This window comes from Bactrocera latifrons, unplaced genomic scaffold, assembly GCF_001853355.1.
Source record: "Bactrocera latifrons isolate USDA-ARS-PBARC rearing strain unplaced genomic scaffold, ASM185335v1 scaffold_624, whole genome shotgun sequence".
Classification (NCBI taxonomy): domain Eukaryota; kingdom Metazoa; phylum Arthropoda; class Insecta; order Diptera; family Tephritidae; genus Bactrocera; species Bactrocera latifrons.
In genome coordinates, this window is record NW_017537295.1 from 69,473 (window position 1) to 92,741 (window position 23,269).

General features: G+C 38.0%; 1 protein-coding gene across 1 annotated transcript in view; it reads left to right on the forward strand.

The window, feature by feature from the left end:
• Positions 1 to 22,922, forward strand: part of LOC108975195 (beta-parvin) — a 42,986-nt gene extending 20,064 nt beyond the window's left edge. The window contains exons 2-6 of the mRNA XM_018943537.1: positions 4,160 to 4,404; positions 4,475 to 4,591; positions 5,886 to 6,070; positions 6,134 to 6,492; positions 22,574 to 22,922. Coding sequence (XP_018799082.1) covers positions 4,160 to 4,404; positions 4,475 to 4,591; positions 5,886 to 6,070; positions 6,134 to 6,492; positions 22,574 to 22,650 — 983 coding nt within the window. The 3' untranslated portion in view covers positions 22,651 to 22,922. The remainder of the gene's footprint in view (positions 1 to 4,159; positions 4,405 to 4,474; positions 4,592 to 5,885; positions 6,071 to 6,133; positions 6,493 to 22,573) is intronic.
• The last annotated feature ends 347 nt before the right edge of the window (positions 22,923 to 23,269 follow it).

A 23,269-nucleotide genomic window follows, 5' to 3' on the forward strand; every position in this document is an offset into this window, starting at 1 on the left:
TTTTGTTCATATTTTTTTTTGCGTCGAACTACTTTTTGCACTGACGGCCTTCGGCCGCGCTTCAAAAAAAATAACCCTGGTCGGTCCAACACCGGGGTGTTCATAGTTCTTTTGTGTCGAACTACTTTCTACACTGGCGGCCTTCGGCTTCAAAAAAATAACTCTGGTCGGTCCAACACCACGGTGATCATAGTTCTTTTGTGTCGAACTACTGTCTGCACTGGCGGCCTTCGGGGGCGCTTCAAAAAAAATAACTCTGGTCGGTCCAACACCATGGTGATCATAGTTCTTTTGTGTCGAACTACTTTCTGCACTGGGACATATATATATATATATATCTTTGAAAATTTATTTTATATTCAGAATTTTGAATTGTCAAATATGAAATAGAAAAATTTTTGATTATATTTTCAGGACACAACACTGTCATAAATGTAAACACACAAATCTCTTGAAAGTTTCAATGTGCAAAATAGTTTTTAAAATATATTTATTATTTTAAAACATACAAATTTAGTGTAAATTTTTTATATATTTGAATGTGTACAGTGTAATTAAATATATATTAATTGAAAAATGTGTGAAAAGTGGGTTGAACATAGTGAAATAACGAGGATTGTTTTTGCAAATTTTTGGACTTTAAACATAAATATCTCGTAAACTATGAGTCTGAGGAGGGTATATGTGTATAAATTTTTTAATCCTGAGGACCTCCTCTATCCACCCGTATCATCAAATCGCGGCGCCAAAAGAATCGTAATATTGCCGCTAACTGATTTTGAAGTGCATCCCAACAAAAAAGTTGTAATAAAAAAATATGATCACATATGTTAAATTAATGCCTCGTACCACTAAGTATTTGACCGCAACTGCAATTAATATGAAAACGAAAATGCAATTATATTGAACAAAACAAAAATTGAGAAATAGAATCAGCAACTTAAAAATTTCCAAAACAAACAACATTGTCTAATTAGAATCCAATATTAATAATAATAATAATACCCAACGATTACCCTCCTCCCGCCCAACGGACGCGAGGGGCGCAATCCGCGAACGAGCTGAAATAGCCGAGTCATAAAAGGCAAGAGAGTTTTAAGCGTTGCGATCTTAAGCTGCTCAGCTACAGAAACAAAAATTTCAACAGCCAAAATTAAGAATTAAAATTAAAGTTTATAATTTTTAAATGTTACTTGTTAAGATTAGATAAAATAATTTTTTTATGGTAAAGAGTGAATCTGTTAGATCAAATGTGCTGCTCAAAATTTGTTCCGGAAAATTTTAAAAGTAAGGGTCTAAACTGCCTGGTAAAGCGAGGGGGAACGTTAAAATTAATATCAGATAAAAGAGATGGGCTACAGACTGACCCATTCATGAGTTTTACAAGAAATATTATACCAAGCATCTCCTTACGACTAGCGAGTGTCGGGAGATTTCTAAGTTTTAAACGATTAGTGTAAGAGGAAGATTTAAAGTGGGATTCCAATGCAAATGATTTAATACAAAAAGTAAAAATTGTTTTTGAACGGACTCTAACTTATCCGAATGGACTTGGTAACTAGGGTTCCAAACCACAGATGCATACTCTAATATAAGAATCACCAGAGATGTAGAAAGAATTTTCGTGGTAAGCGGATCTCTAAATTCTTCAGACCAACGTTTAACAAAACTAAGAGCGCCTTTAGCTTTAAAAACCGTGAAAGATGCGTGAAGATTAAAATTGAGTTTGGGGTCCATAGTTACTCCTAGATCAACAAAACTGCATTCTTGCTCCAACCTAAAGTTTTGTATTGCGTATAAAGTAGGGTCTACAGATCTACGTGAAAAACACATCGTTTTACATTTTTTAAGATTCAATGGCATGTCATTTCTATCACACCAAGAAACTAGGTTGTTTAAGTCTGTTTGCAACTGACATCTTTCGCTGTATGAAGTATACGTTTTAAAAAGTTTTACATCGTCAGCATATAATAAAATTTTTTAAAACTTAACAACAGACAATATGTCATTAATAAATAACAAGAACAGAATTGGGCCAAGATGGCTACCTTGAGGAACGCCTGAAGGAACATTGATTATGTCAGAAAAAGGATCGTTAAATATGACGTGAAGAAGAAGATCAAGTTTATTCAAGAGAATTGAATGGGATACTTTATCAAAAGCTTTACTAAAATCTGTGTATATAACATCAGTGTTCTTATTCTTCCTAAAGCCCGTTGGTACATGTGATACAAATTCAAGCAAATTAGTTATTGTAGATTTCCCTTTACGAAAACCGTGCTGAGAACCAGAAATTAGTGGAGAGATCCGGAAGGCTATGTGGTCTGTTATAATTGGTTCAAAAAGTTTAGGTATTGCAGACAACTTTGCTATTCCCCTATAGTTTTCAATAGATGACCTAAATCCACTCTTTGCTATTCCCCTATAGTTTTCAATAGATGACCTAAATCCACTCTTATGTAAAGGAATTATAAATGACTTTTTAAATATGGGTGGAAATAAACCTTACATAAGAGATGAATTAAATAGTTTCGTTAGGGGTTGGCATATTTCTTAAGAAAGCACGAGGGAATCATATCTGGGCCATAATTGTATGATTGTTCTAATATATTTAACTGATATAAGACGTCTGCTTCGGAAATAGTAGGTGCATTAATGACAGAAATCGGACATAACTTGTGCTGATGCGGAACATTTTTTGGAGATTTTGGAGAGTAATTGGACTTGAAGAATTCAGCGAACATATTRGAAATGGTGTGATTGTCACTAGACATACTGGACTTATATTTCATAGCAGACGGAAAATAAGAAATCTTGCGTTTGGAGTTGACGAAACCATAGAACAATTTTGGGTTACGTATAATAATTAATTAATTAATTAATTAGTAATTTTTTATTTTATTTATATTATAACATATTTTGTTAGTTTCAGCAAATTGTCGACGCAATTTAGAATATTTTTAATAGTCAGCAACTAAACCAGTCTTTTTTTWWAWTTTAAAAGCACGAGATTTTCTATTTTTTAATTTACATAATTCCTTCAAAAACCATAAATTAGAACTAATTTTTTGAGTAATAACGCACTTCGGAACATATTTTTCAAATAAGTTTAAAATAGTTTCATTAAAGTGGGAAGCACTAAATTCAATATTGCCACTGTAATCTAGCCAAGTTACTTTAGAAAGTTCGTAATTAAGCATCTTAAAATTAGCTTTCGCAAAGTTGAACCGAAAACAAAGGGTTTGTGTATTATTATGAGGAAAGTTAGTTATGATTTCGATGTCAATTTTCAAAGCAGAATGATACGGGTCCTCTGGCCGAACCAAAGGATCACATCGGACAACGGAGAACATTGAAGCGTTATCAACATAAACTAGATCTAAGAACTTATCTAATTCGTTTGAAATTAAATTAATTTGGATAAGACCCAACCCCGACATTTCATCTAAGAACTCGTTAAAACATAAGCGAATACTAATAGGAATGGTGTGATCATCAATACATTTCCATGATACGATTTCAGTATTACTAGCTATTGAGAAAACATTATTTATTAATGAGCATGCTGCATATAAACAGATATATCCGAGTGAGGCGGTATATAAGATAAAGTTAAGTAGATATGGCCACTATTAGCGCAAATACGTATGCATTTAAATTTTATGAAGTCTGCATGCAGAACATCGACTTCTTCAGATGGAATTGAAGAATGAACAGCAAACAAAACACCGCCTCCTTTTCTGTTCAGCCGGTCATATCTATAGATTTCGAATTCGCTGTTGAATATTTCATTATCAAAAATGTGAGGCTTTAGCCTTGTTTACAATAGATAATATAAAACATTTCAAGATTCTTTATTCACCCAAATCCGAAAATATTTGGCAACTTCATTCCATTCGTTTTCAGCACTTTCTTTTAATCTATATTTATTCAATATTCGAAAAATAGACACCCTGGTGTTTATGTATTCGTTTTTATTAAAATTTGTTCAAGGTGGGGGTCGGTACTTGTGGGATACCTTCTTAAAAACACCATCCTTACTAACGGAAATAACTTAATTTCCCGAATATTACCTATCGAACTTTGATGCACATACTAACCAATGTTTTTATTCAAATTAATTTGTAATCAAATCGATTTATTTTCTTTGTAACTTTAGTTCAAAAAGTTGAAGAAGAAGGCAAACACGCTATTGAATCGCCAGGATTACCAAATCAATTTGATATACCTCCAGAAGACTATACATTAAGGGACTTAGAACAGCGTGCTGTAATAGACCCCCAGTCATTAAATAATCCTGAAGTAATTAAGCTTCAACGCATTCTAATCGATTGGTTGAATGATGAGTTAGCAGAACAACGCATAATAGTGCAAAGCATTGAAGAAGATTTATACGATGGACAAGTTAGACACTTTATTTTATTTTGGAAAAGTTGGAATAAAATGATGCTTATACATATCAAATGCTTTGTAGGTTTTGCATAAATTATGGGAGAAACTGACTGGTAAAAAACTTGATGTGCTAGAAGTGACGCAGTCTGAGGAAGGCCAACGGCAAAAACTTGATTTTGTGTTAAATGCTGTTAACCATGTAAGTTAAGCTTCCAACTTACATATTTTGCATGTGCATATGTAGGTAAGCCGTGATTACTTTTAAAAATAGTAAATGAAATTTTAAAATAATAGTTTTGGCTGTAGTGGTACAAATGTCTTTTAACTTATTACTAACAATACTGAGTCGTAAATTGTTATAACATTATGTTACTCAATGAAATTAATTAACATAGGCAGAAATCAGAAGTCAGTGTATACATACTAAAGTTATCACATATTAGATTTGTTTTTAATTTGACTAGGGCGCAGCGACACAAAAATATTACAATTTTATGTTGCAGTAGTCTCGTTAGACAAAAATAAAATGGACAAGAATTCAAGTTTAATAATTATTTTTCAATTTATATCTTTCCTCACAAAAGAATCGTTATATTTTGATTTTTCCTTTGCAAAATAAAAGTTATTAGAAAACTTTTATTAATTGCTCACAGAATAATAGTTATGAGTTACGTTATATTATAACTCTTATACAGTAAGAGTTGAATATTAAGATTTTTCCTTTGTCTTGACAAATTATTCTCACGCTATTACTTTATAATCGCAAAAGATTACACATTTCCAATTACAGTTGAAACAGAAGTCAAACTTCGTTCCATAATCAAAGCTCGAGGTTTTTTTTTGGATTATGGTGATTCGAATTAGAGAAGTTTAACTGTATTTCTTTTTATTAATTATTAATGTGTTAAATAACACAGTGAAATGGCACTAGCCGCTAAACCGTTGTCTTTGGCGTTTTAGTTTTCAACTTACCGATTTTATAAATACTTTTGAAAATACCAATCCAAAACAAAAAGGCAAAGCAAAACAAAAATCTTAATGTTTAACCTTAGTGCGTTAGAGTTATGTAAAACTCACCTATTACATCATATATAATATGTATACTCGACCCTTCCTTCATAATGATCTCGTAGTCAAAAATTACGAAAAACTCAAATAAAATTATTTGCCCTGATTCAAACATAAAACTTCCATTGTATGAAATTATTCTCTAATTTTGTTCATTCAATTGCTTTTAAAATAATCTTTCAGCTCATTTTAACAATGCTCCGATGCCAATTTACAAAAATAAGAAAAAAAAATCCCATATCATTAAAATGAAAAGTGCGGAGTAGCTATCAGTCAGGTTAATATTAATAATAAAAAAAAGTGTATTAGGCTTTTAACTTGAACGTTTTTAACACATTTTTAATCGAAACTAAAAACTTATATATGTAGAAACAACATACCTCAGTACATATACATATATATATATTTTTATTTTTCATTTACAGACATTAGGATTTCATCAGAAGATACCAAAATGGTCGGTTGAAAGTGTACATTCAAAGAACTTAGTGGCTATTCTCCACTTATTAGTAGCGCTGGCTCGTTATTTCCGGGCTCCTATTCGATTACCGGAAAACGTTTTTGTTTATGTTGTTATTGCCCAAAAAAGTGGTGGCGTCTTGAATGCACAGTAAGTTTTTTGTTCAACTTTTATTAATAGATAGTACTAAACATAGATTAAAAATTATTTCAGGAAATTTCGTGAACAAATAACTTCTGAATACGATGACGTAGGAATGCGTTGTGACAAAGATGCATTCGATACACTTTTTGATTGCGCTCCAGAGAAATTATCTGTGGTTAAAAAGTCGCTTATAACTTTTGTAAACAAACATTTAACTAAGTTGAACTTTGAAATTACTGATCTTAATTCAGATTTTCGAGATGGTGTATATTTATGCCTATTGATGGGATTACTAGGAGGATTTTTTGTCCCATTGTATGAATTCCATCTAACACCGCAAGACATAGACCAAATGGTCTCAAATGTGGCTTTCTCATTTGATTTAATGCAGGATGCCGGATTGCCAAAACCGAAAGCTCGACCGGAAGGTAAGTTAAATTATTAATTAGTAGTTGTAATAAAACAGTAACATACCAGATATTATTAAGAGTCCCTGAGCTGTAAGATTAAAAAAAATTAATTACTGCTGTTTCAACAACTAACATTCAACCACAGTAACATTCGCAATTATTAATTATTCAAAAAGTATCGCGAATTTTGTATTTCTTATGAAAGTGTTTATTTATACATGAATATCTATTTTTCCCTTCACAGTAATCATCTTTTCTCAAGTCCTTAAAGCACTTAAAACATTTTTTCTTCTTAGTTAGCTAGCTCCTCCTTCAGTGCAGTTTTTGCTCTGCTGCAGCATTAATGTGTTGTTTTTGGCCAAATATTCGCGTACCAGCAACGATGCGAGAGCAGTGCCGTTATCATGGTGCTAAAGTCAATTTATGTTCTGCCACACATTCCGGCTTTGCTGGTAATTCCTTTTATTGACCGTACAACCCTTTAGTACAAACTCATGATGCACAAAAGACCTGTAATCGAAGAAAAATGCTAGCAAAACATTCACATTAGACCTAACATGTTCCGCTTTTTTCGGTCTTGGCTCAAGCTGAAACTTCAATTGGAATCATTGAGCTTTAGTTTCTCGTCATAATCATAAACCTTCTGGAGCGGGTCTGCGCTGTAACGGAGTGAGCAACTTTGACAAAAATCGGGAACGAACCAATACGTGTACAATTAAAATAGTTGTCAAAATTTAACTAAACATTCAAAATGGCCGACCCTGTCAGCATGAGAAAAGGATATGAATACCAACAGAATGCAAATAACAATAAAAAATCGAATACGCATACTCCTCGAAAATCCAAAATTCACGACACTTTTTGTACACTGTTGTGAAAAAATTCAACACAATTTGTTACAAGCGCATAGTTAACTTTTAGGTACAACAGTTGTTTTTATCTGATGCCTTATAAATTAATGTTGTAATAACGGTTATTTTAATCTTGTCTGTTGAAAAGCAACAGTTAAATGTTATCGAAATCTCCTAACAAGAGATCCAGGAAACATGCTCTTTCGACCGGATATTCGGTCAGTTGGTTTCATGGGGCATGCAGAGAGGGTTAGAGTCATTTCCCGAAACCTTGCATGCAGGACAGAAGTTCAGTATGTCGGAGTCGATTATGAATATGTAAGAGTTTCAGGGGTTATATTCAGTTAGAAGACCGAAAAAGCGAATTTTTCAGAATTTAAAACTATTAATCCAAAAATTCCTACACATATTATGTTATCTTTTAACTGTATTTTAAGAGTTGGGGAGGTCCTCTCAAACAAGCCGTTTTTGATTTTTGGTAAAATTTTGGCTTTAATTTATTTATAAATAAATATTTACCGGTGAGAAAAAATCTTCGTTTAATTAATAAAAAAATATATTTAAGAAGCTCTTTTCAAATTTGAGACTAATCGCTTAAGCCTTTTTCGAGTAATGTTGGTCACCGACTTTGAAACAACATCAGCCTTTAAATTCAACGCCGAATATCTCTTGCTAAAAGGTGCTGCTTTGGACTAAGTTGACAATTGAGAAGAAAAGTCCTCTCTTGACAAACAAAAACAAAATTCTATAAGTCACTGAATATTCCCGTCCTGCTATATAGTGCAGAGGCATGGACGATGACAACATCTGATGAGTCAACGTTGAGAGTTTTCGAGATAAAAGTTGTGCGAAAGATTTAAGAGCGTTGGCCTCGGCGAATATCGCATTCGATGGAACGATGAGCTGTACGAGGAATACGATGACATGGAAATAGTTCAGAGAATTAAACAGCAGCGGCTACGCTGGCTAGATCATGTCGTACGAATGGAAAAAAACACTCCAGCTCTGAAAATATTCGACGCAATACTCGCCGGGGAAGTAGAGGAAGAGGAAGACTTCCACTCCGTTGAAAGGATCAGGTGGAGAAGGACCTGGTTTCGCTTGGTCCAATTGGCGCCACCTTGCGAAAAGATGGAACGAATGACGCGCTGTTGTTAACTCGGCATATCTACGCCAGTAAAAACGAAGAAGAGACAAATAATTCCTCCGGACCCGGGTTGGATTCAATTCTAAGAAGTATCAGGAAATGAATGATAACCTGGTAAATTTTGCACTGAGAACAACAATTTTACTTTGCTACTTACGGATGCAAACGTGTTTAAAACGCCAATATGATAGCATCAAAAGTCTTACCGGAAATACATTTAAAGTTTAATTAAGAAATTTTCCTCTTATCTCGTATTCATACAATTTGTTTTCTTAAAACTGTATTTGAAGAAGCAGTGACGGAAAAACATTAGAATATAAGCACCTCATTTATACACAAACAAACGGAAGAAAATTACGTGATTGGCATTATGACATAGCAAACGGATCATAATGTACTTTCAAGTCACAATAGATGTGGAACTGCTGCAAAATTTTCAATAAACTAACAAAGCTAACTAAACATCAAAATGGATCCAACTTTGTTTATTTTTATTTGAGCTCCAGTGAAAGTGATGGAGATAAAAAATGCGTAGAGCGTTTACAAAATTTTCTTTGTAGATGTATCGTTGAACAAAGCATTGAAATTTTAAAAAGACGGTGGAGAATTTTAAGATATGGCAAAAGAGGAAGATATCATCCCACAAAAGTGGAAGATTTGCTAACGTTTGTGCGTTTAAATAAGTTATAACCCTCAAAATTGCGATTATGATCACACGCAAGAAATATACACCGGGGTAGCGAACCGCCTCACCGCAATCGACCAAAAGATAAGATACCAAATAAAGTATTCTTTAATAAATTTAATTCAAAAGTATATATATAGCTATCATAGTTAGTGAGCTTTAGAAAATGAGCTCGAAATGTAAGAGACGATGTGTTAAGATTTGTTATAAAAAAAAACCTCGCGGCACTTACCCGTTGTTTTGGCGACGACTTGTTGGAAAACGATTTAAAAGCGGGATGATGCGGGAGAATGACTAACTGGCTACGTATAAGCGCACGGATCGAATAAGAAAGAGAGTTGGGCGCCGTCCGAAAGTTCCTTTTGTTGATTGTATTTGGTGTCCGCGTGTGTGGTGGAAAAGATGGGGTGTAGGTGATGATGCGTTGAGTTTTTGTGTGTAGTGTGAGATGAAAAGATGATGCGTTGAGTGTGGTGTGTGTAATGTGGGATGAAAGGATGATGTGTGGAGTATGGTGTGGGGTGTAGTGATATTATTTTAGGAGGGGTCAGGTGCTCATTTAGCTATCCCGGCCCCCCTAGGCGACGGTTTAGATTAGAAGGCGCTGCAGCTGTTGTAGCGTTGCCACAACGCTGCGCAGACCCGCGGATCGACGAGGTGGTGGTCCAGTCTGTCGACGCCGAGGTTCCGCTACGCTGGGGTGCGCCACAAGCTGCGGGCTGGAGTCGGGATACGCGGCCGCGACGGTTGGGTGGACGGTGCGCTTCGCGTGACGAGCTGCGATGTAGCAGCGTGTGATGCGGCCGGTGACACATTTGGCACAGCCCCCGTGACTCACACTCTGAAGTAGCATGAGTGTGCGACAGGCAGTTGAGGCAATGCCCGTGGGCCTGAGCATCTTACTGCCGTTGCAAAGGACGCATACCCCTAAAGATTCCACAATGGTGGAGACGATGAGGGCGTCGACAGATGGGCCACCTTATCCGACGGGTCTCCGAAGTCCTCGTTGTGGTCGAGTCCCACCACGAGGTGAGGGTGTAAGTACCGCTGCAGGCGCGGTTGCCGGTGCAGTTGCCGGCGTTGCTGCAGCCACAATTCGGGGCGCTGGTGTAGGCCCGGTGCGTGGCGCATTGGTAGGCCGAGCGGTAGGCGGGGTTTCGACTGGTGTATCTACATCCATGGTGATCTGTGTAGAAAAGATTGTTAATTATACATATCTGTAATATAAATTGATATGGGCAATCATGCCACGATATGTGGCATGAACGTGTCGTCGTATTGATCTTACGGGCGTATTTTTCGTTTTAGCGTTAAATTTAGTGATTTTATTATAAATGACTTAAGCATCTCCTCGCATGTACTATATACACCACTCTGCCTGGGGAAAACTGGCRCACCCTACGACAACAACACCACACTCAGCTAGCGATCGCCGCAAGACGACACCATACGCCATCAACCTAACAAAGGGGAATTGGATAATTGCTTACGGACTTCGCACGTCAACATTCGTCCTAAACAATTCGACAGGTCAATTCGCTACCTCAATTCGTTTACACAATTAAACATAAATAAAATTTTTTAAATATATACACAGTATATAAAGTGCTTTTTATTTTAATTAAAGCAGTAGTGTGTGCTCCATAAGATATTGAATACAATACAATACTGTTGTTGCTAGTGTAGTGTGATCACAAAATATACATAAATGCTAAATTGGGCATCTAATTAAATAGCGACATTAGCGGTTTGCTTTTTTCGGTTTTCGAATTCGCAGTCGTCGTTGATGGTAAAAAGCACAGCTTCACGAGCGGTCTGGTTAGTGTTCCGTTTTGCGTCCGGAGATCCACAACTCGTATGTGATCGTCGGAGCCATAATGTAGCTTTTCTATGCGGCCAAGCGGCCATCATGAATGAGGACACAGTCTCCAAGTTTAGGTGCTTGTTCAGGAGTCTTCCACCGGTATCTTTTGTGCAGATCCTTTATGTATTCGTCCTTCCATTGGCGGCTGAAATCATGATGGAGAATTTTAATTCGTTCCCCCCGATTTAATAGGGATAGCGACTCCACGCCTCAGGAATGGCCAGGATGGGTGCTCCTTTTAGAAAATGCCCTGGAGTTAAGGCGGTGAAATCTGAGGGGTCTTGCCAGAGTACTGTGACTGGCCGTGAATTGAGAACGGCCTGAATTCGATTTAATAACATCGTGAACTCTTCGTAATTTTTTTACAGCTGATTCCCATAAACCGCCCATATGAGAAGCGCTTGGGAGTATGAATTGCTAATTGATACCTTGAGGGGCGTACTTTTGTACGATGTGGGGTGACACTTGCTTTAGAAAATTCACAAATTCCTTTTCTGTGGCACATTGAGCTCCAATAAAAGTTTTGCCATTATCGCTCATGATTTTAGATGGGTAGCCACGTCGAGCGACGAAGCGAGCAAATACCTCGAGAAAAGCCTCTGTCGTCAGATTACTACATAGCTCAAGGTGTACTGCCTTTATCGTGAAACATACAAAGACAGCCACATAGCCTTTCATGAGAGTAGGAGACCTTAGCATAGACGCCTTTACCTGGAAAGGCCCAGCAAAGGCAGAGCGAAACTGCAGCGTTCAGGTGGAAGTGCTGCCATAATCTGCGTTCGCATCTTCTGTTTGTGCATAGTGTAAATCTTGCACGCGAAGATGCACTTTTTGCGTACCATATGTTGCATGAGGCGATGCTCGGCGTGTAGCATTAACATGTAGATGTAGTTGAGGAATAATGTGGCAAATGGTGACTTCTCGGGAATTATTATGGGTTGGCGTACTTTTCGCAGACCTTTCGTGTCCACAAATGGGTTTAGAACTAAGAGTGAGCTCTTTTGGTCAATGGCTTCGATTCTCTTAGTAGTGATATGTCGCGGCTGAAGTAGCGCGCTTGTGTATATGCGATTAGTGCGATCTTTGCTTTTTATAACTCTAGGTGCGTCACTGTGTTGCATGGGAAATTATGTGATCCCTTGACTTTGCTTTTGAGCTGTTCTATAAATTTGAACATATAAGCAACTATTCTGAGAGTTCTTGGAAACGATGAAAATCGTTCAAGAATGTCATCATCATCTATTAATGTGCGAAATGTGGGGATTTTTCGACCTTCTGGGGCTATAATGTTGCGCATGGGGGATTGTGGCCAAGAATCAGGAGATTCTATCAACCATCGGGGCCGTTCCACCAGAGGGTAGTGGTGGCAAGGTGCAGTGGCTTGCACCCTCTTGTACCTAGATCGGCAGGATTGTCAGCACTGGCTACGTGACGCCAAGTGGCTGATCCCACTTGGTCAAGTATTTGAGATGTTCGGTTAGAAATGTACGTCTTCCATGCATGTGGTGGTTTTTCCAACCAGACTAGTACAATTTCTGAATCGGACCACATAAATAGTTTGCATTTTGTCATGTTTATATGAATTTGCACCATGGCTACTAATTTAGAAAGTAGTAGTGCGCCACATAACTCAAGYCGTGGRAGACTTATAGTTTTTAAAGGTGCCACCTTTGCTTTTGCTACTAATAAGTGGCTTGTGGACGTGGTGTCGCTTTGCGTGCGCACATAGATAGTAGCGCAGTAAGCCTTTTCAGAGACGTCATAGAAGCCATGTAATTCGACTTTGTGTTCGGGGGAATAGTTTACCTATCGCGGAATTTGTATCTGAGAAATATCATTCGGATTGTTTGCGAACTGGGACCATTTTTCTAAGCGAAGTGGTTTCACCTGCTCGTCTCAGTCGGTTCCGTCGGTTCCGTCTAGCCATAATTCTTGTATTAAGATTTTAGCTTGGATCATAATTGGCGAAAGCAATCCTGCGGGGTCGAAAAGTTTTGCACCGAAGATAAAATCTGTCTTTTTGTGATGGCTGATAATGCGGATATGGACTCCATCGTATATGAGAACTGGTCCAATATCGCATTCCATTGGATGTTTTTTGTTGTACTTTTCTTTTCGAATATAAGGAAATTAGTGTCCAACAAATTTTGGTTTGGAATATTTTTGAGTATATTTTGGTGATTTGCCGTAATCTTTTTTAAAGCAAACCCTGCGGATTTGAGGGCTTTTATTACCTGTGACAAGGCCTCGTATGCTTGTGGAAGGGTGTGACTTCCAGACAGAATATCGTCTACATACGTTGGAGTTTTCAACACTTTAGTTGCCTGAGGAAGTTCTGACTTTGTGTTGTCTGCCAATTCGTCCTCTGTTCGAATGGCTAAATATGGTGCACAGTTAACGCCAAATGTAACTGTTTTTAGTTTGAAGTCGCGTAAAGGACTGGTGGGGGATTATCCGAACATTATACGTTGAAAATCTTGGTCGTATTTATGTGCGACTATTTGCCGATACATTTTTTCAACGTCCCCATTGAATACGTATATTCAAACGCCAATTTAATGTTAGAAGCATTAAATCTGGTTGGAGTGTGAATCCCGTAAAGAGGATATCATTTAGGGAATTCCCTGAACTAGTGGTTTTCGAGGCATTAAAAACAACTCTTACTTTCGTTGTTTTCTTTTCTGGCTTTACTACTGCGTGATGTGGCAGGTAAAAGAGAGTAGTATTTGCCGTTGACGATTTTCTCCCCTGGGTTTGAGTTCACCTTTTTTAAGTAAGTTCCTTTCCATACTTAAAAACTGCTGTGCGAGAGTGACCTAAGGCGAGTGTGTTAGAAAATTGTTGCTTAAGTGGTAGTCGTACGACGTRCCGMCCATTTTCCGATCTAGTAGTTGTGGCTTTGTAAAAATCCTCACAATACTGATCTTCCGGGGTKGTGACTGATATGGGGGGGAGTTCTTCTAATTCCCAAAATTTTYTCAATTGTGAATTGAGGTACTCGTTTGAGACTTCCTCAACTTGAGTTGTCAATGTTGTAACTAGGTCCGCAACTAGTCCACTTAGGACCCAACCGAAAATGGTATTTTGTGCCAGTAGTGTATTCTTTCTTTCTCAATCGCTGCCTAATAGAAGATCTATTTGAGCGGGGGTGTTGCAGTTTGGGTCTGCTAACTTTAGGTGTGAAACCTTTTGCCAATGCTTGCTATTTATATGATAGCTGGGTAACATATTAGTTAATTGCGGTAAGACAATAGCTTCTGCTTGTATGCGCTTATCCGCTTTGGGGGAAAAGAGTGTAATGTGGCAGATTTTATTTGAGATTTGAACAACTCTTCCGCCCATTCCCGTGATTTCAAAGTTGGCCAGTTTTGTTGGCAACTCTAGCCTGTTTTGTGCCCTAGACGCTATAAATGATCGTTGTGGTCCTTGGTCTATTAACTATTGTCTAAATTGTCTTTTTTGATTTCTAACACCGTTTCAGAATTGTCTTGAATCGGATGAAGATGAAAATCGAGTGCAGTATCGTATCAAACTATCACTCTCAGCAATGAATTTTGTATATGAAATATCTTTAAGCTTTTTTTTGCTTTGTAGCACCTTGCTTTGAGCGTGTAGCTTCAGAAGGTGTACATGAGCTCTTTTCTTCTGAAATCATTTTCGGAACTTTTAGTGATTGTATTGCTTTAGATTCTTTTGAATCTGAGCTCATTTAGAAGATGTATAGAATAAATTAAAACGTCTTAGCGAAACCTACACTTGTAGATGTTTAGAAAAGGTTTCGTATATAAAATGTTGAATAGAAGGCTCTTTTGTATGTAAGAGTTTAAAAAAATCAATAAAACCAATGGATTGATGATCCGAGTTTTCAAAAATTAATGATTATCCGAGTTTTCAAAAATATTTTCGTATATATGTATTTATATGATTAGACGAGAACTCTTTTAAGTAAATAAGAGTTTTAAAATGAAATAAATAATTAATCGCTTAAATTTTATTTAATTATTTTTTAATGACCGGAAATTATTTTAAGTATTTTATTTTTCTGTATTTATTTATTTTGTATATGCTTTATCTCCTATAGGGTATACCTATAGGTGGATACTTTATTTATTATGTGCTAATGAGCGCTCGTATTAGAGATCGCTGCACTTTGTACATATGCATGTATGTACATATGTATTACGCTTTGGTTTTTTACTCAATCTTGCTTGTTTTTGTTGATCAAAAATCAAGGGGTATTGCGGGACATATGCCAATGTGGACATTGAGTATATTTTATACGCAATCCTGCTTGGTTTTATTAGCCAAAATCCAAGGGGTATCGCGGAACATATGCCAATGTGGACTTTGAAGAAATAAGCGTATCTACATATGTGACAATACACTTTTGTACAAATATTTGATTATAAAAAGTTGTCATAAAAAACCTTTTTTGTTATATAATTTGTATCGGGTATACTTTTCGGGTTCGTCGATCGGGTATACTTTTCAGTATATATTGTATGTATTTATATGCGCCCGCATGTGCATAAACATATAGGCATGTGTGTATATACAATGTACGTATGAAAAACCGCGAAAGGAGAATTAACCGACCGCAGGTAATTTTCTCAAATATACATGTGTATGTATACATAGGTTCGCAGTGATAAGAAGCCGCGAAAAGAGAATTTAGTAATCTTTTAATTTTAGACATATGTATGTACATATATGTATATTTGAAATATATATATATTGATGTGGGTATGGTTAAACTAGTAAAAGAGCAAGTTATGCTCTTTGTATGTTATAGCGATATAGGTAACATATATGTATGTATGTATGATATACAATTTTATTTGCGAATATGGTTTTGATTTTTTTTTTTTTTTTTTTTTTTTTTTTTTTTTTTTTTTTTTTTTTTTTTTTTTTTTTTTTTTTTTTGTAATTGCTATTTTTATTTTAAGCAATCCTGCTTCTACTTGATTAAGTATAAGTGGTCTTCCTGGAAATTACTGCAAGTGAATACTTGAATACGGGAATTTTTTGTTTTTATTGATATTGGGATGGTTTTTGTGTTATAACACAACAAGCATTTATCGGCAATCACTAATCCTCTGTATACAGTAGCAAACTGCTTTGTTAGCGATTTTTCGGTTTTTACCGTAAAATAAACCGAATACCGAAAACAGTTTAGAAACGATTTTCAATACTTTTCCGACCGGAATTTTGGTCAGTCCGCAAATTTAATTTTTTTATATTAAATAATACATGTATGTATACATATAATAAAAAAATTTAAATGAAACGATACAGCTTACTTTGCTTTCCGCCAGGGGCTTTTGGAGATATTGTGAGTTTACGTATGTATCTGATGTGTGGGTGGTGTATGTGTGCCTGTGCTTGTACTTCGCATGCTTCTCCAGTTCTCCTGTCCTTTTGTTGCTGGTGTTTTTTTGTATTCCCTTTTTCCTTTTGTTTGTAGGTTATATGTCACTCCACTATCACCGTTTATATGTACGTACATATGTATGTATATATATAGTAGGTGTTAATTTTTCTTTTACTCTGCTCTCTCTCACTTCACCGCACTTTTTGTTACGCCTTCGTATATGTATTGTATGTGTATATTAATTTTAACACTGCACTTTGTCACCTCACTTTGTTTAAGTTTTTATACAGCACTCATGTGCACACGTAATGCAGTTTATTCTTTTTGGTTTTCTTTTTTTCCTTAGTATCTAAATACATACATATGTGGCAACTACGCCACGCCAGCCCACAGCTGATTTTGCTAACAGCACCCATCTGCCATCTCTCTCCAACGACCGGCACTCACCAGCCATTACGCGGCGTGACGACTCAATGAGTCGGCCATTACGACGCCGTAGAAAACAGACACTCCAGCCATGCACAGACGACTCTTTCTTTTTCACTTCAACCACTCAAGGGAACGGACCACATGTTTAGCGCTCCGCCGTACTTTCGTCCAACTTTATCGTCAAACATTAAAACGTAAAATAACTATTTTTTGAATAAGACGCTGTAATAAATATAGTGAATTTTGTAATAAATGGACAATCTTATGATAACTTAGAATACGATTACTCCATATTGGTGACCCCGACGTGATTAAATTGGATTTCAAAACTATGTCTCTCCACGCGTTAAAGTGTAATTTTTTCCCATACGTGTAGTSACGCGCCGCGTGTTTTCAAATTCAAACACTTTGATABYCATTAATTAACAAAATATACAGACAGATAAGCGCAAACGTTAATATTAATTGCAAATTCACGCTCRYTKTAATTTCTCATTCATCACTGTCTAAAATTCGTGCTAACCAGTGACCACGTTTTCTCAATCAATTCATTGACATGCCATTAGAGCATACGCCAAAGAAATCAGTGAATTTTAACTCGTCAAACACGTCCATTAGTAATTCAAACGTCTTAACACCAATCTCTTCGAACATGACCACAAACGATCCAACACCGACCATCGGCGACGCCGCCGATGTAACCCAGAACACTGCATCAGTTGTAGTTGTGTTCAGTTGCAAACTCCCGCAGTTCTGGTCCATCCAGCCTCATTTGGTGGTGGTTTGTTCAGGTTGAAGCAGTGTTACAGGTGGCCCGTATCACAAATGACTCATCACGTTACAATCAAATCGTTAGTGCTTCGGACACTGATTCAATGTTACAGATAGCGGACTTCCTGCAGAATCCACCAGAGACCGACAAGTACGCGAAGCTAAAGGACGAGATATTGAAGCGTTTTTCGAAATCCAGCGACCGCCAGCTTCACCGAGCGCTTACTGAGGTTCAACTCGATGATAGAAAACCTAGCCAGCTCCTACGCCAACTCAGAATTCTCATGGGCGACAGGGCCTCAGAGGACTTACTGCGTATCAAATGGTTGGCATTGTTACCATCATCAACCAGCCGGTGTCTAAAACTGCTCAAAGATGCCCCTCTAGATGAGCTTGCTGAAGTTGCAGACGAGCTAATGGAAAACCAGGCTGGCCATTCCGTTATGGCTACACATCACCAGCCTGCCCAGGCAGCACACAGCGGCGACAAATTCGAAAATTCTCTGCTCACCAGCATGGCAAAGGACTTGTCAGGCCTAAACTTGCCATAGCCGACCTGGTGACCTGTATCAAGGACCAGCGAACTACTCGAGACCGACCCCAACCTGCATCTGGCCGTTTCCAGCAGTCATTATCGAAGGAAGAGCCAACCTCAGACAAAAAGAGGTTTTGCTATTATCACCGTCTCTATGGGTCCAGAGCCAAAAAGTGCGAGCGTCCTTGCACCTTCAACTCATCGGCGGAAAATTAACTTCGCTGTCAACCATCCAGGCGGCCGGCGACAGCATAGAGGGTAACACACCACCAACCAGAGAGCATCGCCTTCACATTCATGATCGCACAACAAACATGAGATTTCTTGTCGATTMTGGATCAGTGATCTCTCTCATGCCCAAGTCCGCCATCACTCACACGCTCAAAGAAGATTATCTGACTCTCTTCGCAGCCAACGGGACCGTTACCCGAACTTACGGTCGAAAAGTCATCACCCTTGACTTCAATCTTCGCCGCACATTTAATTGGTCTTTTATAATTGCAAATGTTAAATCAGCCATTCTCGGTGCAGACTTCCTGGTCCACTTTGCATTGCTTCTAGATCTCAAAGATACAACCACGCCATGCACAACTCAGGGCACACTATCTGAGGCCACGGTACACAGCATTTCAACAATCGACCGCTCAATCTGTCCTGGTGCACATGACGCCAAATACCTGCAATTACTCAACCAATTCATCGACATAACTCATCCCAGCAGCAATYCTGACACAGCCACTGACAGTCAAGTCGCTCATCACATTGAGACAACTGGGCCACCAGTATTTGAGCGCCCACGACGTCTCACCGGCGAGAAACTACAAATAGCTAAAGATGACTTTGACCTCCTGCTACATCATGGCGTGATCCGTCCATCGAGCAGTCCATGGGCCAGTCCTATCCATATGGTGCCAAAGAAAACTGGTGGATGGCGCACCACAGGTGACTATCGAAAACTAAACGCGAATACAGTTCCAGGTCGATATCCAGTCCCTCATGGGGATGACATTCTCCAGCGTCTCCACGGATCCACCGTTTTCTCCACCATCGTTCTAGTCAGGGCTTACCACCAGATACCCATGGCCAAGTCAGACAYYGCCAAAACAGCTGTAACCACTCCTTTTGGACTTTTTGAATTTCTGGGTATGCCACCCGGACTACGGAATGCCACGCAGACCTTTCAAAGACATATGGACAACATCCTCAGAGATTTAGACTTCGTGCGCTGCTTCATAGACGATCTGATTGTCTATTCTCAGTCCCACGAACAGCACCTACGACATCTCACCACCATCTTTGAAGTCCTGCGTGCACATCATCTCACCATCAATCCAAAGAAGTGAAAGTTTGGCAAGTCTGAAGTCATCTACTTGGGGTACACCATCAACAAAGACGGCTACACTCCACCCGCCGAACGCACGCAAGCAATCGCCGACTACACAAAGCCAGAAACCGTCAGAGATCTACGTCTTTTCGTGGGAATCGTCAACTACTACCGGCGAGCGATTCCTCAAGCCGCCCGGATACAATCACCACTGACGGACTTTCTCAAACATGCCAAGAAGAAGGACAACACTAAAATCCAGTGGACACCTTCTGCAGATCAAGCCTGGCAAGACTGCAAGATAGGCATCACCTCGCCAGCTACGTCAATTGGACTACATCTCACATTTCTCAACTCAGATTTTCCATACCAAGGGCACCGAAAATGTCGTAGGTGATGCGCTTTCGAGGATCAATGCCATAACCATGCCAACCAAACTTGATGTTGAGACCATTGCGCTGGCACAACTCCAAGATGCTTAGCTTAGGGATGTCCAATCCAGCACATCTCTCAAGCTGCACCTGCTGAACATGGAAGGTCATGATATACTATGTGATGTGTCTAATAATATTGTGCGACCTTATCTTCCACAGCCACTCAGACGCCAGGCCTTTGACGTCATCCATGGTCTTTCTAACCCTAGTGGCAGGGCCACAGCCAAAGAACTCACCGGAAGATTCGTCTGACCAGGTATTAGAAAAGACGCTCTCCTCTGGTCCAGATGCTGCATACCATGTCAACGTTCCAAGGTCCATCGTCACAATCGCACCATACCAAACCACATTGACGTACCAGACAATCGCTTCGAGCATGTCCACCTGGATCTCATAGAGCTGCCCAGAGTCAAGGACCTTCGCTACTGTCTGACGATCATTGACCGCTTCAGCAGATGGCCACACGCCATACCACTCAACAACATGGCAGCTGAGACAGTTGCACTCGCCTTTTACACTCAGTGGATTTGTCAATTCAGTACACCATTGACAATCACCACTGATCAAGGTCTGCAATTTGAATGAGCACTGTTCACCTCACTCTCACGAATGCTGGGCATTCATCGTATCAGAACGATACCTTATCATCCTCAATCGAATGGCCTGGTGGAGCGGTGGCACCGTACACTCAAGGCTGCTCTCATGTGCAAAAATGAGACACCTTGGCCGGGCATACTACCGTCAGTTCTACTAGGACTCCGAACCGCATACAAACCAGATCTGAAAGCATCTCCTGCTGAAATGTTTTTTGGGACTACAGTGCGTATACCCGGTGACTTCTTCGTTACAGCAAGCACACCAGTTGATCCTCAAACATTCGTGAGGAAATACAGGCAAATCATCCAAGCAATCAGGCCAACACCAACAGCTCATCACACCAAACATAAGCTGTTCCTACTCAAAAACCTTGACACGTGCACCCACGTCTTCAAGAGAGTAGACTCCATCAAGAAGCCTCTGGAACAACCATACACTGGCCCCCACAAAGTCATCCAGCGTGTAGCCGACAAAACCTACATCATTAGGATCAATGGGGCAGACAAAACAGTCTCAATCGACATGCTGAAGCCAGCATACATTRAGTTAACAGACGACTCACAATCCACACCTCAAAAATCACCACCCACATCACAACCCACACCAACACAAAACAATCCGTGCCTTTCTCCTTTAGACCAAGTCACTGGAAGGGCAGTGGATGTGGCAACTACGCCACGCCAGCCCACAGCTGATTTTGCTAACAGCACCCATCTGCCATCTCTCCAACGACCGGCACTCACCAGCCATTACGCGGCTTGACGACTCAATGAGTCGGCCATTACGACGCCGTAGAAAACAGACACTCCAGCCACGCACAGACGACTCTTTCTTTTTTACTTCAACCACTCGAGGGAACGGACCACATGTTTAGCGCTCCGCCGTACTTTCATCCAACTTTATCGTCAAACATTAAAACGTAAAATAACTATTTTTTGAATAAGACGCTGTAATAAATATAGTGAATTTTGTTATAAATGGACAATCTTATGATATCTTAGAATACCTCCACACATATGTATGTAGATATGAAAATTTTTTTTTCCAATATGTTGAGTTTTATTTAAACCACGTAACCACCGTTACTTTCCGCAATTTTAACAAATTTTTTTTTTTTTTTTTTTTTTTTATACAATATACATATATATTCACCAAAGGTTTTCCTAACTGTGTCACCTCACCACCGATGTCTTTTCACTTTTTTGTATGTATGTATGTATCCACCAACGGTTTATTTTGTAACCGTTTTAAAATGTGTCACATCACTACAGTTGTCTTTTCACAAATTTTGCACTTTTTTCCCCCCACTGGTTTTTCAGCTTGTTTAAACTGTTTTAAACTCCGGTTTATTTTCCACTTTTTTGTTGCAACTGTTGTAAACTCCGGAGTTTCCACCAACACTTTTTTTTCTGGTTTAGTTGCCGCGTTACCGTGACCGATTTGTATTATTATTATTACTTAATTTTTTTTTACCACTACTGCTGTCCGATACGGCTTCGAAGGACCGAAGGTGTGGTGTAGATGATGATGCGTTGAGTTGTTGTGTGTAGTGTGGGATGAAAGGATGATGTGTATAGTACGGTGTGTATGTGTAGTGATATTATTATGATGAAAAATTATATTTTTTATTTGTTTAATTTAATTTCATTTATACTGTAATTGAAATTAACTTTTTTTTAATTGTAACACGGAAGTTTAGTCGGTGTATCACCTTACAAACAAAAAAATGGGCCGCTTTTATATAAGCACAGAAAAGCTAATTTGTGTTTTACTCATTAAACGTAATAAATTAAAAACTATAATTATAATTAGATAATATAAATTAGTTTACTTATGCTTACTTAAAACATAAAAAAAACACAAAATTGAAGAAAATACCGGACGAACGAAAAAGTCCGAAAAAAAATTTAAGAAAGTATAGTGGTTTGCTTGTACAAATCTACTAGTACATAATAAAAAATGTAAACACATAAACTTAGATATTTATAAATTTTAACTGCTAAATGTTAAAAATCTTAGAAGATCTGGTTTAGTTTATAATTTAACAGTTTCATTATAATTATATTTTATTATATTTTTTATATATTTCAGATATAGTCAACATGGATCTCAAGTCTACCTTACGCGTTTTGTATAACTTGTTCACGACCTACAGAAGTGTAGCCTAATCAGAGTTAGTGATTTGAATTAAAAGAACGCAGAGGCTTTTAACAATATAACATTTATAGACTAATACCTTATGACCGAAGATCGAAAAAGATAAGTTTTTTTGAAGATTCATTAATGGTGCTAATCTTAAAAAAGCATTGACTTCTGCAGGCGCTGCGTTGCACATGTTCTTTTGGACACAATTCTTTCAAATACAGCCAATTTTAATATATCAAGTTAACAGGAGATTTTTAAATAATGTGACTTATTAACATTTTAATAACTAATAAAATTGAAATTATTAATAAATAAAAATCTAAACATTCGATTATCCAGTTTTTTCTATGTTCGAAAAAAGTACTTTCGCAAGCAATTTTTATTAAAAGGGAATATTTTTAATGTGCTATGAAACATTAACGCGAAAAATTACGAAGTTCACTCTACAACAAGATTGAAGAGATATTTACATTCATCAGGCAGGAAAGCGTCAGTGTATAGCTATCCGACGATATCGAGCTCGAAATATTTAATATATAGAACTTTCATGTTATCCTAACCGTGTCTAAACCGCTCGCCCGATATAACCATCGCTAGAAGTTAGAGAATCTAATAAAACACATAACCTGGTGACCTATGCTA